This window comes from Somniosus microcephalus, chromosome 4 (assembly GCF_052327205.1).
Source record: "Somniosus microcephalus isolate GS21.2 chromosome 4, FLI_Smic_1.0, whole genome shotgun sequence".
NCBI classification, from domain to species: Eukaryota; Metazoa; Chordata; class Chondrichthyes; order Squaliformes; family Somniosidae; genus Somniosus; species Somniosus microcephalus.
The window spans coordinates 233,186,799-233,209,070 of record NC_140990.1 but is presented as its reverse complement, the minus strand read 5'-3'; the positions used below and the strand labels follow the sequence as shown (position 1 = coordinate 233,209,070).

The window sequence follows — 22,272 nt, the reverse complement described above, 5'->3', positions numbered from 1 at the left end:
TCTTGCGGCGGCAGGAACCACCACACGGCTTCCCCAGAGCACGCAGTTCTTGTGTGCAGACATTTCATGGCACCTCTGAACGAAGGGCTTGAAATGCTCCTCCTGGACCTCGGAGGGCCAGCCATGCAGCAGCCAGCGTAACACCCGTGATAAGACTGGATCTTTCTGTGTGAGGCTGCCAATCCGCTGGGCATGGAGTGGGGCCTCCGGAACCTCCTCCAGTAGCAGCACCTCCAGGGGTGGTGACGTCTCAGCCATCGGTCAGTTCAAAGGCAAGCGACTCAGAGCATCAGCATTAGCTAGCATCTTCCCAGGCCTGTAGCAAAGTTCATAACTGTAGGCCCCCAACATCAGACTCCACCGAAGCATACGCGGTGATATGATCTGGGGCATGGGCTTGGAGTGATGCAGGAGCCCCAAGAGTGGCTTGTGGTCTGTGTAGATGACGAACTGTCTCCCTAACAGGTACTGGCTGAACTTCTTTACCCCAAATATGATGGCTAGGGCCTCCTTGTCAATCTGGGCGTAATTACGTTCTGTTGTTGTGAGTGTTCTTGAGGCAAAACTGATAGGCGCTTCCCGGCCATCTGGCTCTCTGTGACCCAACAGAGCTCCCAGCCCGTATGGTGAGGCATCACACACCAACACCAATGGCTTGTTTTCATCATAGTGTGCCAGAACCTTATCTGCTTGTAGCAGTTCCTTTGCCTGCCTGTAGGCTGTTTCATGAGCTGAGGTCCAGTTCCACACTGTTGCTTGGTCTAACAGCTTGTGCAGTGGCTCTAAGATTGTGGCTTTGCCCTTGAGAAAACAACTGCAGAAGTTTAACAGTCCAAGGAATGCCTGCAGTTCGGTCTTGTTCTTGGGGGTGGGAGCGCTCCTGATAGCCTCCACCTTCTCCGTAGTCAGATGCACACTGTCTTTGTCCACTCGGAATCCCAAGAACTCCATTGGCAGCGAACACACATTTCTCCTTCGGAAGGCGTAGTCCTACCTCAGCCAGCCAGCGTAGTACTTCCTGCAGCCGCTCATCATGGGCTTCCTGTGTCTTGCCTGTAATCAGTATGTCATCCAAGTAAGGCTGAACTCCCGGAACACCAGCCAACAGGGTGTCCATGAACCTCTGAAAGATTGCCACAGCCGTAGACACCCCAAACTGCAGCCTTGTGGCTCGGAAAAGTCCTCTGTGGGTGTTGATTGTCAACAGCTCGGCTGACTCTTCATCCAGGACCAGTTGCTGGTATGCTTGCTTGAGATCCAGCTTGGTGAACAGAGTGCCTCCAGCCAGTGTTGAAAACAGCTCTGTAACTGTTGGTAAGGGATACACATCTGGTAACACAGCAGTATTAACCGTACATCTGTAATCTCCACAGATTCGCAGGCCCCCATCCTTCTTTGCAATGGGCACGATAGGGGTGGCCCAACGGGAGTTCTTCACTGGCAAGAGAACCCCTTGGTTCACCAGCTTATCCAGGGCCTCATCCACCTTCTTGCGCAACGCAAAAGGAACTGGTCGCGCCTTGAAGAACTTAGGCGCTACCCCTGGGTCCACTTCGATTGAGACTGGCGGTCCCCGACAGGCCCCGAACTCACCAAAAACCTCTTCATAGTTCTCCAACATAGGCATTATGGGCTGTCGCTGTACCGTGTGTACTCCTGTCACTTCAATACCGAGGGGCTCAAACCAATCTCTGCCCAGCAGTCTTGTGCCCTGCCCCGCCACCACATAAAGTGGAAGTGTGTCCTTGACTGCCTGATACTTAACTTCCACATGAATCATACCCAGCACCTGGAGTTGAGCTTGGGACCACTGCTGCAGCACGCCACTGACCTGAGCCATCGCCGGGGGTTCACTTGGCCACAGCCTATTGTAAGTCTCTTCACTTATCAACGAACACGCTGAGCCTGAATCCACCTCCATGCAGAGTGGTGCCCCATTCATGATCACATTTGCTGTGTATCCCCACCGTCTGTGGGGTAGCTGCTCAGCTTCCGTGGTATACACTGTGTACTCATCGTTGTCCTCCAGTGTCAGGGTGTGTGTCTGCGATGCTTGTGTTGGCTCTGCTGCAGCAGCCTGAGCTTTCTTCATGCAGACACAAGCTATGTGTCCTCTTTTCTTACAGAGATGATATACCGCTGACACAAATTTGCATGTAGTGGAACCATGGAGAGCCCCACAGCGGAAACATTTTCTTCCTGTCTCTTTAGTTGCCTCCATGTCTCTCACAGCAGCAGCTGCGTGTGTGGTCTTGTGCACCTCCTTGGCAGCCTGAGATGGTGCTGCCTCTGTACGGAGCATACGTGTGTTCATCGATGCAGCCTCTGCTGCTAAAGCCTTCTCCTCGGCCAGTCGGAACATAAGGGCCTTCTCCGCTAACAGCTGTCTCTGCAATGCCGAGTCCAGCACTCCACACACAATCCGATCACGGAGCATATTGTCTAAATGGTCACCAAAATTACAATGTAATGAGCGTTTCCTCAACTCAGCAATGTAACTTGAAATAGATTGTCCAGGCTGTTGTTTACAATTGTGAAAATGGAAACGCTGCACAATCTCTGAGGGTTTTGGGTTAAAATGTTTCTGCAGCTTCTCAATCAAATCAGCATAATCCACCTCACTAGGTTTACGAGGAGCCACCACTGAACGCAGGACGGAGTAAGTAGCAGCTCCGCATACACTTAGCAACACTGAGCGCTTCTTCTCTTCTTTGTCAATATTATTGGCCTCAAAGAAACACCCCAGTCTTTCTGCGTATTCCTCCCATGAACTGTCCTTATCCCCAGAGAACTCTTCAATACGTCCCAAGGTCGTCATAGTTTTAATGTGCACTGTCCCTTTAAGATCCACGGACTTTTTTCTTTTTTTTAAAATTCTTTTTCTCGTCCGGCCAGAGTTACGGTAGCTACACTCACGGTAGTTGCCTGGCCCGCACAATACTCTGTCCGCCGTCTACATCGCAGCTAGCCAACTATCAAAATGCCGTTGATGTTGCTAGCTGAGTGGCCCACTCGTCGCAATTTCCAATATCACGGCTGTAGGTTCGCATGTCTATCTCCGTCCTTCTAGAGAGTTCAACAGCTGCCTCGTCGCCAGTATTGCATCTTGACCGAACAGTAATGAATAGAGGAGACGGAATGAACCTTTTACTCTTTACTGAGTAAGTGGGAGGACATTACAGCACATTGTCTGCATGGCAGAACCCGAAACTGAAAGTGAAAGACAAAGTAAAACCGAGCCCCCCAGGTAACCCCCGGGAACTGGGACAAACTTCATTGAAGCAAAACTCAAAACACAACAGTTCTCATCCATTAGTTTGGTGGTGTTTGGTTACATCCCTACTGAGAAGGCACATATCCTGTCTGCACTTTTACAAATCCTGTAATGTCTCATTATTTAAATCAGTACAAACTATTTATCCATTATCAAGACATTCTCATTTCCACCTAGATTACCAGCATTATTTTCCTTCATGTTTCTATAGCAATGTGTATTTTCCCCCTATAAATACAGGAATTTACGTAGATATTGGATTGATCAAAAAATCAAAGGCGGTTTCTTTGACTATGCATGGAAGAGCAGCTGCAGCACGTGCTAAGGGGAAGTGAAACTTGAAGAGGACTGGAGGACAGCCAACGTAGTACCATTATTCAAGAAGGGTAGTAGGGATAAACCAGGAAATTACAGGCCAGTGAGCGTAACATCAGTGGTAGGGAAATTATTGGAAAAAATTCTGAGGGACAGAATTAGTCTCCACTTGGAGAGGCAAGGATTAATCAAGGATAGTCAGCATGGCTTTGTTAGGGGGAGATCATGTCTAACCAATTTGATTGAATTTTTCGAGGGGGTGACTAGGTTTGTGGATGAGGGTAGTGCAGTTGATGTAGTCTACATGGACTTCAGTAAGGCTTTTGACAAAGTCCCGCATGGGAGACTGGTCAAGAAGGTAAGAGCCTATGGGATCCAGGGCAATTTAGTACATTGGATCCAAAATTAGCTTAGTGGCAGGAGGCAGAGGGTGATGGTCGAAGGTTGTTTTTGTGACTGGAAGCCTGTGTCCAGTGGTGTACTGCAGGGATCGGTGCTGGGTCCTTTGCTGTTTGTAGTGTACATTAATGATTTAGATATGAATGTCGGAGGTATGATCAGTAAGTTCGCAGTGGACACGAAAATTGGTGGAGTGGTAAATAGCGAGGAGGGAAGCCTCAGGCTACAGCATGATATAGACAGGTTGGTCAGATGGGCAGAACAGTGGCAAATGGAATTTAACCCTGAAAAGTGTGAGGTGATGCATTTTGAGAGGACTAACAAGGCAAGGGAATACACGATGAATGGTAGGACCCTAGGAAGGACAGAGGATCAGAGATATCTTGGTGTGCATGTGCATAGATCCCTGAAGGCAGCAGGACAGGTAGATAAGGTGGTTAAGAAGGCATATGGGATACTTGCCTTCATTAGCCGAGGCATAGAATATAAGAGCAGGGAGGTTATGATGGAGCTGTACAAAATGCTAGTTAGGCCACAGCTGGAATACTGTGTGCAGTTCTGGTCGCCACACTATAGGAAGGATGTGATTGCATTGGAGAGGGTGCAGAGGAGATTCACCAGGATGTTACCTGGGCTGGAGCACTTAAGCTATGAAGAGAGACTGGACAGGCTGGGGTTGTTTTCCTTGGAGCAGAGAAGGCTGAGGTGGAACCTGATTGAGGTGTACAAAATTATGAGGGGCACAGATAGGGTAGATAGAAAGGAACTTTTCTCCTTAGTAGAAGGGTCAATAACCAGGGGGCATAGTTTCAAGGACAGGAGGTTTAGAGGGGATTTGAGGAAAAACTTTTTCACCCAGAGGGTGGTTGGAATCTGGAACTCACTGCCTGAAAGGGTGGTAGAGGCAGGAACCCTCACAACATTCAAGAAGCATTTAGATGAGCACTTGAAACACTATAGCATACAAGGCTACGGACCAAGTGCTGGAAAATGGTATTAGAATAGATAGGGCTTGATGGCCGACGCGGACACAATGGGTCGAAGGGTCTCTTTCTGGGCTGTATAACTCTATGACTCTATGACTATGACTCTACGAACAGGAAATACTGTACAATGTCACAGCCAAACTGTTTACCATAGCTTTACCTGAAACACTAGAAATCTCTTTGCAATGACTTCAGGAAACAAACTCTGCCAGCACTCTGAGAGCATTTGGATTTTTATTTTTAGTTATAGATAACCAGTTGTTAACTGGTATTACAGGGAGAGCTGAAGCCAACTTTTTTCCACCCTAAACTACTTGAGTCACAGCCTATGCTTGGTAGGCCACAAATCAAAGCATGGAAAAGAGTGAGTCATCTGTGTAATGGTGATCTCCAAGGCTATTCTTACATCAGACAGTGAAATGTCTACTTCCTGTGAGCTGAGTCTGAACACAGTATCTATTGATTGCTTAGGCAGGGTCCCTTGCTATTGGTGTTTACAAGGCAAATGTACAATGGAAAACAAATTGAAACTGTGAAAACGTTTGAGGAACTCTCAATCTGTGAAAATCACAATGTTGAGGTAAACCTAAAATGCTGACTGATTATCAGCCGGTTATTAAAATGCCACTGTGGCGGAACCACCAGAGGATTACGGACAATTGTATATAATTCCTTTTACAGCAATGTAGTACAGCTGGGGGCTGCACCTTTAATGTATCTGTTAACTGTACTAGGGCTTCTTTCCTGTACTCCGCGTGATGACGTCATGCCATCCGTCACGTGATCTCTCAACGGCGGGAAGAACGTGATGACGTCATGACGTCAGAGCTCGGAACCTTCTAGCAGTAGAGCTCGGAACCTTCTAGCAGTTGAACGCGGAACCTGCTAGCAGTTGAGCTCGGAACCTGCTAGCAGTTGAGCTCGGAACCTTCTAGCAGTTCCAGAGAGGCTTTCAAGCAGACCAGACCTATTTGCATTGTATCCTATAGTTTCCTGTACAGCTTCGTTTGTTCATTAAATGTTATTGTTTTTGATTTTCTGAGTCGATCTCAATTCTTCGGCTAGGAACCCCAGTTCCTACATTGGTGACCCCGATTTCTTCGAACAATTTTCGTTGAAGTTACATCATGGACACAAACGCCGTCACTCTCAAACTGCCGCAATTTTGGGAGCAACAACCGGCCGCGTGGTTTTTCCAGGCGGAAGCCCAATTTGCAATCCGGGGAGTAGCAGCGGATTCGACCCGTTATTATTAGGTGGTCTCCGCCCTCGACAGCACCATGGCCTCGCGGGTCATCAGCCTCCTCGAGAGTCCACTGAACGATGGCAAGTACAAAGCTTTAAAAGCACGTTTACTGCAGATTTTCGGTCTGTCCAAGTCGGAGCGCGCTCGCAGACTTATCTCCATGCCCGGCCTCGGGGACTCAAAGCCCTCAGAGCTCATGAGCCAAATGCTCACGCTTTTGGGCTCGGAATCGCAATGTTTTCTGTTCCGCGAGCTGTTTCTCTGTCAACTACCAGAGCCAGTACAGATGGCCTTGGCCAATTCTGCGATCACGGATTGTGCTGAACTCACCGCGGAAGCGGATAAAATATTCACCGTCTCACAACAATCTTGTGCAGCCACGAGGCGCCAAAACTATGCTGAACTCGCCGCAGAGGTGGATAAAATATGCTCCTGCACACAGCCATGTTGTGCAGCCACGAGGCGCCCATCCCCCACAAGAGCGAATCCGACTCCTCCTCCTGCAGGCTGGTGTGCATACCACGCTCGTTTCAGCGCGAAGGCCAGAAATTGCCGTCCGCCCTGCAGTTTCTCACGAAAAAAAAAACCTACCTCAAACCAGCGGTTTCTGAGAAGATCAATAAGACCTAAGGGACGCGCCGGAGTTGCGATGGCCGTCGGGTCCGCAGGAAAACTCCTATACATTACAGGCTCCCTGTCAAGGCGACGTTTTCTCTGTGATACTGGCTCCCAGTGCAGTATCCTACCAGCATCGAAGCTAGATCTTCAATCTGGTGGTCAAGGACCCCTCCTCGAGGCAGCCAATGGTGCGGCCATTCGCACGTTCGGAAAGCGTAGGGTCCAGTTGAGTTTTGGCAGCCAACGTTTTGTTTGGGAGTTCATCACGGTGAAAGTCTCACAGGCCATCCTGGGGGCAGATTTCTTCAGCGCAAACGGGTTTCTCGTCGACGTCCGACACTGCCGGCTAATCAGTGCCTCCACTTTTCACTCAGTCCCCTGCCACCGAAGCACCACGATGTCTTGGTCAGTTGCCTGTGCAGTCCCATCTCCAAATGAGTTCTCTCGTCTTCTCAGTGAGTTCCCTGAGCTCACCAGGCCCACATTTTCTTCTTCAGTCGCGAGGCACGGTGTGGTGCATCACATTACCACAACAGGATCCCCCGTTTATGCGAGAGCTCGAAGGCTGGAACCCGGTAAACTCGCGGCCGCCAAGGCGGAGTTCTTTACAATGGAACAGCTGGGTATTATTCGACGTTCGACTAGTCCTTGGTCCTCGCCATTACACATTGTTCCTAAGCCGGGCGGCGGATGGCGACCATGCGGCGACTACAGATGCCTGAATGAGGCTACCACACCGGATCGGTACCCAATTCCTCACATTCAGGATTTTTTGGCCCATCTGGCAGGGAATTCCATCTTTTCCAAAGTAGACCTCGCCCTAGGCTATCATCAAGTGCCCGTGCATCCTCAGGACATCCCCAAAACTGCCGTCATCACACCTTTCGGGCTCTTTGAGTTCCTTCGTATGCCGTTTGGGCTGAAGAATGCAGCACAAGCCTTCCAACGTCTCATGGATTCCGTGTTGTGCGATTTGCCGTTCATCTTCGTCTACCTAGATGACATCCTTATTGCCGGTAACAGCACGAAAGAACACATTACGCACTTGTGTACCCTTTTTTCTCATCTCAGCCAACATGGCCTTATTATCAACCCGGCCAAGTGCCAGTTTGGGTTGCACAGCATTGATTTCCTGGGCACAGAATCACCTCAGAAGGCGCCGTCCCGTTGGCCACGAAGGTGGAAGCAGTCACCTCGTTCCCTCTTCCTCAGACCATCAGGGCCCTCCAGGAATTTCTGGGAATGGTCAATTTTTATCATCGGTTCGTCCCCAAGGCGGCATTGTTGATGCAACCTTTGTACGAGGCCCTCAGAGGTAAATCGGGCAAAGACCCGATCGATTGGACACCCCAGATGGACCAGGCTTTCCTCGACACTAAGAACGCTTTGGCTGCTGCGACCATGTTGGCACTTCCCCTTCCGGGCGCAACCATTGCCCTTACCACCGACGCATCTGATTATGCCATCGGGGCAGTACAGGAGCAGTGGGTCGACGGCACATGGCAACCACTGGCTTTCTTCAGCCGCCAATTGCGGAAGAACGAACGCAAGTATAGTACTTTTGATCGGGAGTTGTTGGCATTGTTTCTGGCCATCCGCCATTTTCACTTCCTACTGGAAGGACGCCCATTCACGGCTTTTGTAGACCACAAGCCACTTACTTTTGCGATGGCCAAGACAGCGGAACCATGGTCGGCATGGCAACAACGTCATCTTACGTACATATCTGAATTTACAACCGACATACAACGTGTCTCGGGCCAAGACAACCTGGTGGCGGATTGTCTCTCCCGTGCCCAGCTCCACGTAGTACACCTGGGAGTCGACTATGTTGGTTTGGCAAATGAACAGAAGGCAGACCCTGAAGTGCAGGCATACCGGACCACACCTTCCAGCTTACAAGTGGCTGATGTCAGTTTCCAGGCCGCAGGGACCACACTCCTGTGTGACATCTCGATGGGCATCCCACGTCCAATCGTTCCAGTCGAATGGCGCAGGAGAATTTTCGACACTATCCACGGGTTGTCACACCCTGGCATGAGAGCGTCACAACGACTCATGGTAAAGAAATTCGTCTGGAAGGGCATGCATCTTGACATCTGTGACTGGACCAATACCTGCATGTGTTGCCAGAAGTCCAAGATACAACACCATGTTAAGGCCCCAGTTGCCACTTTTCCGGTTCTGGAGCGTCGATTCGACCATGTGCACGTGGACCTGGTTGGTCCTCTCCCTTCCTCTCGCGGGTACACTCACCTCCTCACCGTGGTAGACTGCACCACCAGGTGGCCAGAGGCAATCCCTTTGGTTGCCACCACAGCGGCAGATGTCTCCAGAGCCTTCATCTCATCGTGGGTAGCTCGGTTCGGGGTACCGGCTGACATCTCCTCCGACCGGGGGCCTCAATTTACCTCTGAGCTTTGGAACGCTGTAGCTCAAGGTTTGGGCACCAAGCTTCATCGTACCACCGCCTACCATCCACAGGCGAACGGTCTATGTGAAAGATTCCACAGGTCCCTTAAAGCCGCACTGTGTGCTAGTCTCTGTGGGCCTAGTTGGGTGGACAGGCTCCCTTGGGTGCTGCTAGGTCTTCGCATGGCGCCTAAGGACGACCTGCATTCTTCTTCAGCAGAGCTGGTTTACGGCCAACCACTCAGAGTGCCTGGCGATTTTCTTCCTCCTCACACGGAACCCTGGTCCCCAGCTCAGCAGCTCGTCAGCCACCAGGAAGTGGCTAGGAATTTCATCCCAGTGCCTATGTCGCATCATGACCTGCAGCGCTCCCATGTCCCGGTGGATCTCAAGAGCGCAGAATACGTGTTCATTCGGCAGGATGCTCACAAAAACCCGCTCAAACCGCCTTACACAGGTCCGTTCCACGTCATCTCGTCAGGTGACAAGTCCTTCACAGTCGACGACGGCGGTAAGCCTGACCACATCTCCATCGACCGGTTGAAATTGGCGCATCTGGATCTGAGCGAACCAGTCGTCACTGCTCAGCCGCCTCGTCGTGGTCATCCACCGTTGACTGCCGGTCCAGTATAGCCACAGTCATCCATCGAGTTGCCAGTGCCCACCTCACCGGGTCGACCACAGCCGACCTCTTCTTCTCCTCCGCCTGCGGCGTCATCCCAACCACAGCCAACGGCCAGTTCATCTTCTAGCGCTCCGTTCCAGCTGCCGGGGTATCGCAGTCGGTCAGACAGACTCGTCAGACCCCCTTCTCGCCTTACCTTCTCTGTTAAAAGCAATTCTGGGGGGGCGCATGTGGCGGAACCACCAGAGGATTACAGACAATTGTATATAATTCCTTTTACAGCAATGTAGTACAGCTGGGGGCTGCACCTTTAATGTATCTGTTAACTGTACTAGGGCTTCTTTCCTGTACTCCGCGTGATGACGTCATGCCGTCCGTCACGTGATCTCTCAACGGCGGGAAGAACGTGATGACGTCATAGCTCAGAACCTTCTAGCAGTAGAGCTCGGAACCTTCTAGCAGTTGAGCTCGGAACCTGCTAGCAGTTGAGCTCGGAACCTGCTAGCAGTTGAGCTCGGAACCTTCTAGCAGTTCCAGAGAGGCTTTCAAGCAGACCAGACCTATTTGCATTGTATCCTACAGTTTCCTGTACAGCTTCGTTTGTTCATTAAATGTTATTGTTTTTGATTTTCTGAGTCGATCTCAATTCTTCGGCTAGGAACCCTAGTTCCTACACCACTGTCTTTGTTGAAGAGTGTTTAGTAAAGATTTTTCTTTGTGTTTGTGAAGAACTGTGACGTGATGATGCAATTCATGTCAAAACACATCACTGGGTCCCAAAATACTCAACACAGGGAAAGTGATTTGAACCTTTCCCAGCTGTACTTCTTCAGAAACCAAGACAGCAATTTAGCAATAGCACTGTGTAAGGTGTTCAGTTCCCTTGTGCCTCACAAGGATTCTTGGACTCTGGATTTACAGGAACAAAATATATATGACACAAAGGTTTAGGCTCAACACAAAACTGCTAGTTTATTTAAACCAACAAACCACAGACAAAAACCCCTTAGAGATTTGGCTGAAACTTACAATCACCCATGCGGCTGGTCGTTACTGATGTTGATTGTAGGCCTGAATCTGGAGATGACAGGTCCCCCGTCCTTCTTCACCTGACTGCAGCAGTATCCACGGGTCAATGTCACTCCTTCTTATAGTTCTTCAGTCACTTGGCTCCATAGCTGGGCCTCCCCTAACCAGTTTCGGTTGTCGGTTTGCTGAACTGCCCGATATTCACACCTCGTCAACTTGTAATCCAATCACCGGAGGTATACAGAGCTGTGAGATCGAAGATAACTCCTTATCTCCTTTCCCGCTCTCTGTAACGCATATATAATGTGATTTCTATTACTGTTGATGGGCGGTTAGCTGATTGTCTGCTCTGGACTAGTATGTCTTCCATTCATATGATAGCAAAATACTGCAGATGCTGGAAATCCGAAATAACAACAAAAAATGCTGGAAAAACTCAGCAGACCAGGGCAGCATCCGTGGAGAGAGAAACGGAGTTAACGTTTAAGGTCGAAGACCCTTCGTCAGAACTGAAAAAAAGGCAGGAAAAGGGATAGATTTTAAAGCAAGTGGGGGCTGGGAAAAGGGGGAGGAGATGAAAGAACGAAAGGGAAGGTCAGAGATAGGATAGAAAGCAGGAGAGATTAAGAGACATTGAGAGACATTAAGCGATATTCAAGGAACAAAGGATGGCTCTGGATGAAGTGTGAATGGCCCTCCATGTGGGAGGGAAGAAAAAAGCCCAGACGAAAGTGTGGATAAAAAAAAAGAAAGGGAAAATATCTATATATGTGATAGGGGCCGAGGTTATGATCTGCAATTGTTGAACTCTATGTTGAGTCCAGAGGGCTGTAGAGTGCTTAATTGAAAGATGAGGTGCTGTTCCTCGAGCTTACGCTGAGCTTCCGTGGAACAATGCAAGAGGCCGAGGACGGTGAAGTCTGAGTGGGAATGGGGCGGTGAATTAAAGTGACAGGCCACCGGGAGCTCGGGATCCCCCTTACGGACTGAACGGAGGTGTTCCACAAAGCAGTCACCCAATCTGCATTTGGTCTCCCCAATGTAGAGGAGACCACATCGTGAGCAGCGAATACAGTATACTAAATTTCAGGAAGTACAAGTAAATCGCTGTTTCACCTGGAAGGGGTGTTTGGGACCCTGGACAGTGGCCTTCCATTCATAATAACAACAGAAAATGCTGGAAAAACTCAGCAGGCCAGGCAACATCCGTGGAGAGAAATTAGAGCCTTCCATTCATGTCAGGAAGTCGATCGTGACCCCATTGTTTCAGTTAAACTCAGAGCATTGGCCAGATGTTAATTTTTCCCATCGAAACCAATCATGATTCAAGGCCTCACACTTCAATGTCAATGTCCTTTTCAGAGTTAATCATGAGTCAAAGCTTTCATTGTCCAGTCTCCAAGAACTGATCATGATTTAAACTTTAGATGACTGGCACCTGTTCTGAGCCTCGAAGTTTAACCGTTTCATGCCCTTCAGTGCTGGGGCCAAACTGTTCCATGAAACTTACATTTGGGAGATACTTCCTTCTAGTCTGAGAGTCCCCTCCTCATCAAAACAATAACATAACTTGTTTGTTTTTAGTTCTGTGAATTGAGAAACATCTTCAGTTTTATATATTTTTAATTTTCTATAACATTCAATGTTTAGAGAACTAACATTTGCACTTTAATATGATAGAACACATGCATACAATAACAGTTTGTGGACATTCAATAGAATGAATCTTAACATCAGGACCCTTTATTAGTTTCAGTTTTTTTTTTCATTTACCTGCAGAGATTAGGTATGTCAGTGGGAGTGCTTAGTTAGATGATATTTTAAATTCTATTAAATATCTACATAATGAAGTAATTGTCAGTAAATTGGAGGTGAAGGGAGTGTCTGAGGATGTGATTGGTCAATGGACAGGTATTACAGCACAGAGAAGTACCTACTGGATAAATAAAGAATAAACTTAATTTAGTAACAGCTGCATTTTGGAAAGATTAACTTGAACATGGTGAACTTCAGCTACATAAGCCTATATTAGTGAACAATCCATAGAATTACATAAGGTTTATTTAGACACCGAGGGAGAACTGTTCTCAGTCACAAAAGTCTTTTATGTATCCAGATTTAACATGTTTGGTGTAGATAGTCCACAGTTGATTTGGATATAATCGGCTAGCTGGTGTATTAATGCTGGAAATGCATGGGCAATGTATATTGTCTTATGAATTAATTTTTGTACAAACATTGGTTCGCAACAGATTCTTCGACTCTGACATCTGCAGAGGCAAATTCAGAATTCCTGGGCCCTGGGAAGTTGTGCACGTGGTTCATGCTCAGACTGCAGCATTGGCCTTTAGCTAACAGTATGAATCCTCTGAGCAAAATATCAAATCCAATGCCAGGTTTTTGGGAGATGTTGCAGCTTCAATAAAATCTTTAATGAAGGTATTAAAAAAATGAAAAGAATTCAGTGGGTAAATTTAATCATATTAATGTGAAATGTGTCCTCTTTTGAATTTTCTATTTTGTTTAAAACCTCATTTTGGGCTTTAGAAATTTCAGATACTCAAAATATATTGTGTCTTACATGTGACAAAATAGTACTTGTTTTTGGGACATTGGTAGGAAATTATTTATTGTCCTGAGGTCATTAAGAGTCAATCACATGTGGAAGTGGAGTCACACTTAAGGTGCCAAGTTCCCTTCCCTGAAGGATATTAATGAACCAGTTGAGTTTTTACAATAAGCCAGCAGCTTTCATGGTCATTTACTGATGCCAGCTCACAAATAACCATATTTATTGAATTCAGTTTTATAACTTGCCATTGTGGGATTTTAATTTACAACATCTAGGTTGCTTGTTCAGTACCATAACCACTAGGCTACTGTACCCGTGTTCAGTTAATACATTTTAAAATATACAAAAAAGAGTTCTTTGACAAGGTATCAGAGAAGGTTGATCAAGGTAGTGCAGTAGATGTTGTATATATGGACTTTTGGAAGGCATTTGACAAAGTGCCGCACAGGTTTATTAAGAAGATGGAAGCCCATGGATTTAAGGATAAAGCGGGGGGATGGATACAAAATTGGCTCAGTGGCAGGAAGCAAAGTGGTGGTGGATGGATGTTTTTCAGACTGGGAGGTGGTTTGCAGTGGTGTTCCCCAGGGGTCAGTTTTGGATCCATTACTCTTTGCAATTTTTATAAACAACCTAGGCTCGAGCGTAGGGAGCAGCATTATAAAGTTTTCAGATGATCCAAAACTTGGCAAAGTATTGTAGATCATGATGAGGATAGTTATAGTCTTCAGGCTGACATAGACAGGATGGTGAAATGGGCAGAAGCATGGCAAATTGAGTTCAATGCAGAGAAGTGTGAAGTGATGCACTTTGGGAGGACTGTATACTATAAATGGCATGTTTTTGAAAAGTGTAGATGAGCAGAAAGACCTTGGTGTCCAGATACACAAATCCTGAAAGGTGGCAGGGCAAGTTGATAAGGTGTCCAAAAAAGGTTTTATAAATAGAGGGGTAAAATATAAAAGCAAAGAGATTTTAATCACTGGTTAGGCCTCAGCTTGAGTATTGTGGACAATTCTGGGCTGCACATTTCAGGAAAGATGTAAAGGCATTAGAAAGGGTACAGAGGAGATTTACCAGGGATGAGAGACTTCAGTTATGAGGAGAGGTTGGGAAAGTTAGGACTGTTCACCTTGGAACAGAGAAATTACCTTTCAGAGGTTTTTAAGATGATGAGAGGTTTTGATAGGAGTAAATAGGGAAAAAATATTCCTTCTGATGAGTGGGTCAATAACTGGAGGTCATAGGTTTAAAATCATTGGCAAAAGATCTGGAGGGGAGATGGGAAGTTTTTTCACTCAGAGTTATCGGGATCTGGAATGCTATATCTGAAAAAGTGGTGAAAGCTGATTCCATAAATAATTTTAAAACAGAGTTGGACAAGTACTTGAGGATGACCAACTTACAGGGTTACGGAAAAAAAAGCAGGGGCGCGGGGCTAAGCACGATTATTCTTTCAAAGAGCCAGCACAGGTATGACAGGCCAAATGGCCTCCTTCTGTGCTGTAAGTTTCTATGAATCTGTAAATCTATGAATAATTATATTGCACTTAGGTTTACTTTGTATATTTTTATTTCCACTTAGCAAACACTCTTGTATCTCAGCATCTGTTACGTCTGCAAACCTCGTATTTTCTATTAGTATTGGTCTTCTACTGTGCTATTCATCAGGACTATCAAAAATCAAGGATAGAGTTGATGTATTTACATATTGAGCCGTCAACTTATATTTGCCAAATCCTTCATTTTCAATTATAAAGTCATTCCAGTGACTCAGATTTAAAGTCTCCATCACTGTGACACATAGATCTGGAAATCCCAGGTTGGATCCCCAGTCTTGGCTGAGTTAGCTGATATCAGTGGGGTAGAACTAGGACTACTACAGTTGTATAACCTGCTGGCACTCACTATCAAGACTTGCACATGAATAATCTCCAATTGGGTGAGGTATTAGAGGTTGGCTGGTGCCTGTGGAACTGTACCTCTGTAGGCAAGTTACACCTTCAGGAGGAGAGGAGAGGGAAGAACATTCAGAAAAAATATCTTATTTTAATGCATGTTAGTCTGAAAAATAAATTTTGTCCTGGCTAATCTACATGTAGTTCAGATTAGCCACTTACATGTCCTAGGCCTCACTGATATGGCTATGTGGGCCCTTTTTAACAATGCTACAGAATATATGAATAAGAAGGATACATTCAATTAAATTCAGTTCATTATCATACATACTGCAGCAAAGTACACCAGTGAAAGAGAGGGTGGATATTGAGTCCGGTGGCAAGGATGCCAATCAAGTGAGCTGCTCTGTCCTAGATGGTGTTAAGCTGCTTGAGTGCTCTTGTGGCTGCATCTATCCAGGCAAGTGGTTAATATTCCATTACACTCCTGATGTCAGCCTTGCAGATGGTGGAGAGGTTTTAATGAGTGAGAAGGTGAACCACTAATCAGAATACTTGGCCCTGCTTTTTTTTTAGTCACACTGCTGATATGACTAGTCCATTTAAGCTTCTGGTTAATGCTAATCCCCAAGTTGTTGATCGTGGGAGATGCAGTGATGGTTGTGCCATTGAAGGTCAGGGGAGATGGCTGGGCTTTCTCTTGGTTGAGATGGTTATTGTCTGGCACTTCTGCCACTTACCAATCCTGGCCCGGGAAGAATGCGAGATAATTCCAGGGGTGTATAATATACCGCATAAGACTTTTACCGTATTCATCATTTCTAGCATGTCAAGAAGAGTCTTGGTTCTGCCAGTTTTGTCAACTTTGTAACAGTATATCAGCCTGGTGGGAACCTTTGCTGTGTTATAATTAGACTTATTGTGGTTTGCTTATCCCACGTTCATTGCTGTATCTTGGTTCGCTACTTCTGCATTACAGGACAGTATGCTGAACTGTCTCGCATATACCATTCAACGTCCTCAACTTAACCACTGATTATTCAGTGACACTTTGGTTTAAAATGTATTTTTTTAAATATTCGTTCCTGGGATTTTAATGTAAGCCATTCCGGAAAATGTCAGACATTATGTTTAAATAAGATCAGCATCCGCCATTCTCATTGATTACAAACGTCATTCCTAACTTATTCCCATTGTTGATAGTTCTGTAAGTGTTCTAGATGATCACTGAAGTGTGCAGATTTTAGCTAATCTCTATGAAGTGCTTATTAGTTACGTGTCCTTTTTTAAACAGTTCTTGTCATCTATTTTACCAGCCATGTCTCCATAAGCCGTTAAACCGGTCACATTCTACAAGTCCATTGCCTTCGTTGCATTATTTATACCCTGGGAAACTGCTAGGAAATTGCATTTTTCAATTTGCGACAAAAGTTTCCACAGAACAACACAAACTAACCCCCCTCCCCCCTCTCTCTACAAGTTTGTCCCCAGGTTCAAGCCAAGTCTGACCGGAATTATCTCCCGTGCAGACCAGTTGTTCCATTCAAGTTGTCTGCTGGAATGCATAATGTAGGAGAGGGAAAAAAATGTATGACACATATTACGGCAAGACTGGTTGGGTGGAGCTGCTCTTGCAGAAAGACGTCGGTGGAAAACTGCATTTAAACGCGGGTCGGGGTGTGCGGAAACACAGCCTGACTCACGTCCGACGCCGCTCGCACCTTACTGCACTTCCTGACACGAGCGGCGCGCGGCCGTCTCTGTTGCTATTGGCAGCGCCGGGCCGGAGTTCTGAATCCGAACCTTCAGGCATCGCCTGGGAGCGGGGCACACGAGCAGCTCCCCTTGTACCGAGTTACCGCGGAGCCGGACAGTCAGCAGCACAAGTGGATGGGGTTCACCGGGCCCGCTGTAGATTAATCATTCCACCCTGCTGAAAACACCGACTTTCAGCAAGCTCGCTCCGGTCCGAAGGCAGAACTTGGGGACGTTGTAAGGCGAAGAGCAAGAGCCGAGTAATAATGGCATCCGTGTGTCTGGGCATGGGGCGCCAGGCGCTGGCCGTGATTTTCTTCGCACTCTCCTGTTGTTACGGGTTTAACTTGGACACCGCCAGCCCGTCCGTTTATTCCGGACCTTCGGGCAGTTACTTCGGATTTGCTGTCGATTTTTTCACACCTGGCTCGGAACAGTAAGTAAGAGGTTGAAGTATTCACCGGAGGGGGATTCTGGAAACTTTTGTATCAATTGTGAACCAAGTTTTCGCAAAAAAGACATAAAAGTAAAACGCTTATTGCTTAAATGTAGCGAATGTGGATTTAAAACTTGTGAATGGCTTCCAATGTATTAACCGCTCAACACATTAGGGCAAGAACGTAAGCACCCTGTTGTGATCGTTATACATTTTTGTTTTTCAGTCAAAGACTAAACAATATCGGTATCCATGAACTAAGCTCGTTGCAGAATGTATTTGATCAATCTGTTACATTGTACGTGAATAAAATACACTCGCTGAAAGGTGACAGTACAGTAAATTGAACAAAGGCTTTTTGCCTCCGCTCTTTTTCATAATTTTACCAGGATGAACATTTTAGTTGGAGCCCCAAAGGCAAATACTTCTCAGCCAGATATTGTCGAAGGTGGGGCAGTGTACAAGTGCCCCTGGAGCAAGAAGTCGTCCCGCTGCGAGCCCGTCCTATTTGACGAGACAGGTATGTGAATTCATGCTTGACTTAACTGTTTAAATAATCATGCCCTTACCAATCATGTAATACTGTCACCTGAGTGGGTGACAGATCTGATGCAAGTTATTCTGTGTACCATGTCTAATTATAGGGGGGGTTAGAACAAATGTTTTACCAAATTCACGTCTAGGATGATTTCTTGAATTATTGGACAGTTTTTCCATCTACATTTATGCCTTTGGAAGTGCTCTGATCAGAAGAACAGCAGATTACTCACTTTTCAGTACCTGCTTTTACAGCTGGGGTTTCCCCCAATTGCATGAACTGCCTTGGTATTTAAAAGGTAAAGCCAAATTTAGTTCTGTAGTACATCATAGTTAACACAACCACCCTCTTTGAAGAATATAATATTATAACAAATCAGTGGCCTATTTAACAGGGGTACATTATAGTATAAGGAATCAAATTTGGCAGTTAAAGTGGCTTAGCATATTTAAAAATAACTACATCAATAGCTATGATTATTGAAGGGGAGGATAATAATGCAGTTACCAGTCGGATGGGATGCTTGTTACTTGAAAATTCAGCTAGCCCACAAGCACTATTTGTTCAGTGGTAGCACTACTGCGTCTGAGCTTGAGACTCAGTCAAGAGATTTGAGGACATAATCCAGGCTGACACTTTTGTGCAGTACTGAGGGAGTGCTGCATTGTTGGAGGTGCCATCTTTCAGATAAGAACATAAGAAGCAGGAGTAGGCCATATGGCCCCTCGGGCCTGCTCCGCCATTCAATAGGATCATGGCTGATCCGAATCTAGACTCACGTCCACTTCCCAGCCCTCTGCCCGTAACCCCTAATTCCCTTATCTGCTAGGAAACTGTCTATCTCCATTTTAAATTTATTTAATGTTGCAGCTTCCACAGCTCTCTGGGGTAGCAAATTCCATAGATTTACTACCCTCTGAGTGAAGAAGTTTCTCCTCATCTCAGTTTTGAAAGGGCAGCCCCTTATTCTAAGATTATGGCCCCTAGTTCTAGTCTCACCCATCAGTGGAAACATCCTCACCGCATCCACCCGATCAAGCCCCCTCACAATCTTATATGTTTCGATAAGATCGCCTCTCATTCTCCTGAACTCCAATGAGTAGAGTCCCAACCTACTCAACCTTTCCTCATACGTCAACCCCCTTATCTCCGGAATCAACCGAGTGAACCTTCTCTGAACCGCCTCGAGAGCAAGTATATCTTTTCTTAAATATGGACACCAAAACTGCACGCAGTATTCCAGGTGTGGCCTCACCAATACCCTGTATAACTGCAGCAAGACTTCCCGGTTTTTATACTCCATCCCCCTTGCAATAAAAGCCAAGATTCCATTGGCCTTCCTGATCACCTGCATACTAACCTTCTGTGTTTCATGCACCAGGACCCCCAGATCCCTTTGTACTGTAGCACTTTGCAGTTTCTCTCCATTTAGATAATAACTTGCTCTTTGATTTTTTCTGCCAAAGTGCATAACCTCACACTTTCCAACATTATATTGCATCTGCCCACTTACTTAGCCTGTCTATGTCCTTTTGCAGGTTTTTTATGTCCTCCTCACTCACTGCTTTCCCTCCCATCTTTGTACCATCGGCAAACTTGGATATGTTGCACTCGGTCCCTTCCTCCAAATCGTTAATATAGATTGTAAAGAGTTGGGGTCCCAGCACTGACCCCTGCGGAACACCACTGGTTACTGATTGCCAGCCCAAGAATGAACCATTTATCCCAACTCTTTGTTTTCTGTTAGATAGCCAATCTTCCACCCATGCCAGTATATTACCCCCAATCCCGTGATTTTTTTATCTTGATCAGTAATCTTTTGTGTGGAACCTTGTCAAATGCCTTTTGGAAGTCCAAATACACTACATCCACTGGTTCCCCTTTATCCACCCTGTATGTTACGTTCTCAAAGAATTCGAGCAAATTTGTCAAACATGACTTCCCCTTCATAAAACCATGCTGACTCGGTCCTATTAAATTATGTTTATCCAAATGCTCTGTTACTGTTTCCTTAATAATGGACTCCAACATTTTGCCAACCACAGATGTTAGGCTAACTGGTCTATAGTTTCCGGCTTTTTGTCTACTTCTCTTAAATAAGGGTGTTACATTAGCAGTTTTCCAATCTGCTGGGACCTTTCCTGAGTCCAGGGAGTTTTGGAAAATAATCACCAATGCATCCACAATCCCTACCGCCACTTCTCTCAAGACCCTAGGATGTAGGCCATCAGGTCCGGGGGATTTATCCGCCGTGAGTCCCATTATTTTACCGAGTACCATCTCCTTAGTGATTTTAATTGTGTTTAGCTCCTCCCCGCCCCCCCCCCCCCCCATTGCCCCCTGTTTGTCCAGTGTTGGGATATTTTTAGTGTCCTCTACTGTAAAGACTGATACAAAATATTTGTTCAGCGTCTTTGCCATCTCCATGTTCCCCACCACTAGTTTCCCGGTCCCATCCTCTAAGGGACCAACGTTCACTTTAGCCACCCTTTTTCTTTTTATATAGCTGTAGAAACTCTTGCTATCTGTTTTTATATTTTTTGCTAGTTTACTTTCATAATCTATCTTCCCTTTCTTAATTAATCTTTTAGTTATTGTTTGCTGGCTTTTAAATGCTTCCCAATCTTCTATCCTCCCACTAGATTTGGCTACTTTATATGCCCTTGTTTTCAGTCGGATACTGTCCTTTATTACTTTACTAAGCCACGGATGGCTGTCTTTTCTTTTACTCCCCTTTTTCCTCAGTGGAATATATTTATCTTGAAAGATGTGAAATATCTCCTTGAATGTAGACCACTGCTCTTGTACCGTCTTACACTTTAATCTGTTTTCCCAGTCCACTTTAGTCAATTCTACTCTCATACCTTCATAGTCTCCTTTATTTAAGCTCAGTACGCTGGTTTGAGATCCAACTCTCTCACCCTCAAACTGAATTTGGAATTCAACCATATTATGGTCACTCATTCCAAGGGGATCCTTTACTAGGACCTTTTTTATTAATCCTGTCTCATTACACAGGACCAGATCTAAGATTGCCTGCCCCCTGTTTGGTTCAGTTACATACTGCTCAAGGAACCCATCCCTAATACACTCTATGAACTCTTCCTCAAGGCTGCCATGCCCAATTTGATTAGTCCAGTCAATATGAAAGTTAAAATCCCCCATGATTATAGCTGTTCCCTTATTACAAGCCCCAACTATTTCCTGATTTATACACCGACCAACGGAGTTGCAACTGTTAGGAGGCCTATAGACTACGCCCACTTGTGACTTTTTCCTCTTATTATTCCTTATCTCCACCCAAACTGTTTCACTATCCTGATCCTTTGACCCAATATCATTTCTGACTATTGCAGTGATTCCATCCTTGATTAACATAGCAACCCCACCTCCCTTTCCTTCCTGTCTGTCCTTCCTAATTGTCAAATACCCTTGTATGTTTAGTTCCCAGTCATGATCATCTTGCAGCCATGTTTCCGTAATGGCCACCAGATCATACCCATGTGTAGTTATTTGTACCGTCAACTCGTTTATTTTGTTACGAATGCAGCGTGCATTTAGATAAAGAACTTTCAAATATGTTTTCTGACAATTTATTCCTGCTTTTACCCCCTTTACTACTTTACCATTATACATTCTGTCCCTTCCTGACACGCTCTGGTTTTTAATTCCCCCACTGCTACCTTGCTCTATTGCCTTCAGCGCTGTCATTTTTATTTTTCGCTCTCTTAAAACCTCCCCCCCACTAATTAGTTTAAAGCCCTCTCTACAGCCCTAGTTATTCGATTCGCCAGGATTCTAATCCCAGCACTGGCCAAGTGAAGTCTGTCCCAACGGAACAGCTCTCTCCTGTCCCAGTACTGATGCCAGTGTCCCAAGAAGCAAAACCCATTTCTCCCACACCAGTCTTTGAGCCACACATTTAACTCTCTAATTTTATTTATCCTAGCCAAATTTGCACGTGGCTCAGGTTGTAATCCAGAGATTATTGCCCTTGTGGTTCTGCTTTTTAATTTGGCCCCTAGCTGCTCAAACTCCCTCAGCAGAACCTCTTTCCTTGTCCTATCTATGTCGTTGGTACCAACATGGACCACGACAACTGGATCCTCCCCCTCCCACTCCAAGTTTCTCTCCAGCCCAGAGGAGATGACCTTAACCCTGGCACCGGG

General features: G+C 46.0%; 1 protein-coding gene across 1 annotated transcript in view; it reads left to right on the top strand.

Annotated features, from left to right (window-relative positions):
* The first annotated feature begins 17,014 nt into the window (after positions 1 to 17,014).
* The window catches only part of itgav (integrin, alpha V), a 183,719-nt gene continuing 178,461 nt past the window's right edge, over positions 17,015 to 22,272 (top strand). The window contains exons 1-2 of the mRNA XM_085985922.1: positions 17,015 to 17,565; positions 17,955 to 18,085. Coding sequence (XP_085842048.1) covers positions 17,396 to 17,565; positions 17,955 to 18,085 — 301 coding nt within the window. The 5' untranslated portion in view covers positions 17,015 to 17,395. The remainder of the gene's footprint in view (positions 17,566 to 17,954; positions 18,086 to 22,272) is intronic.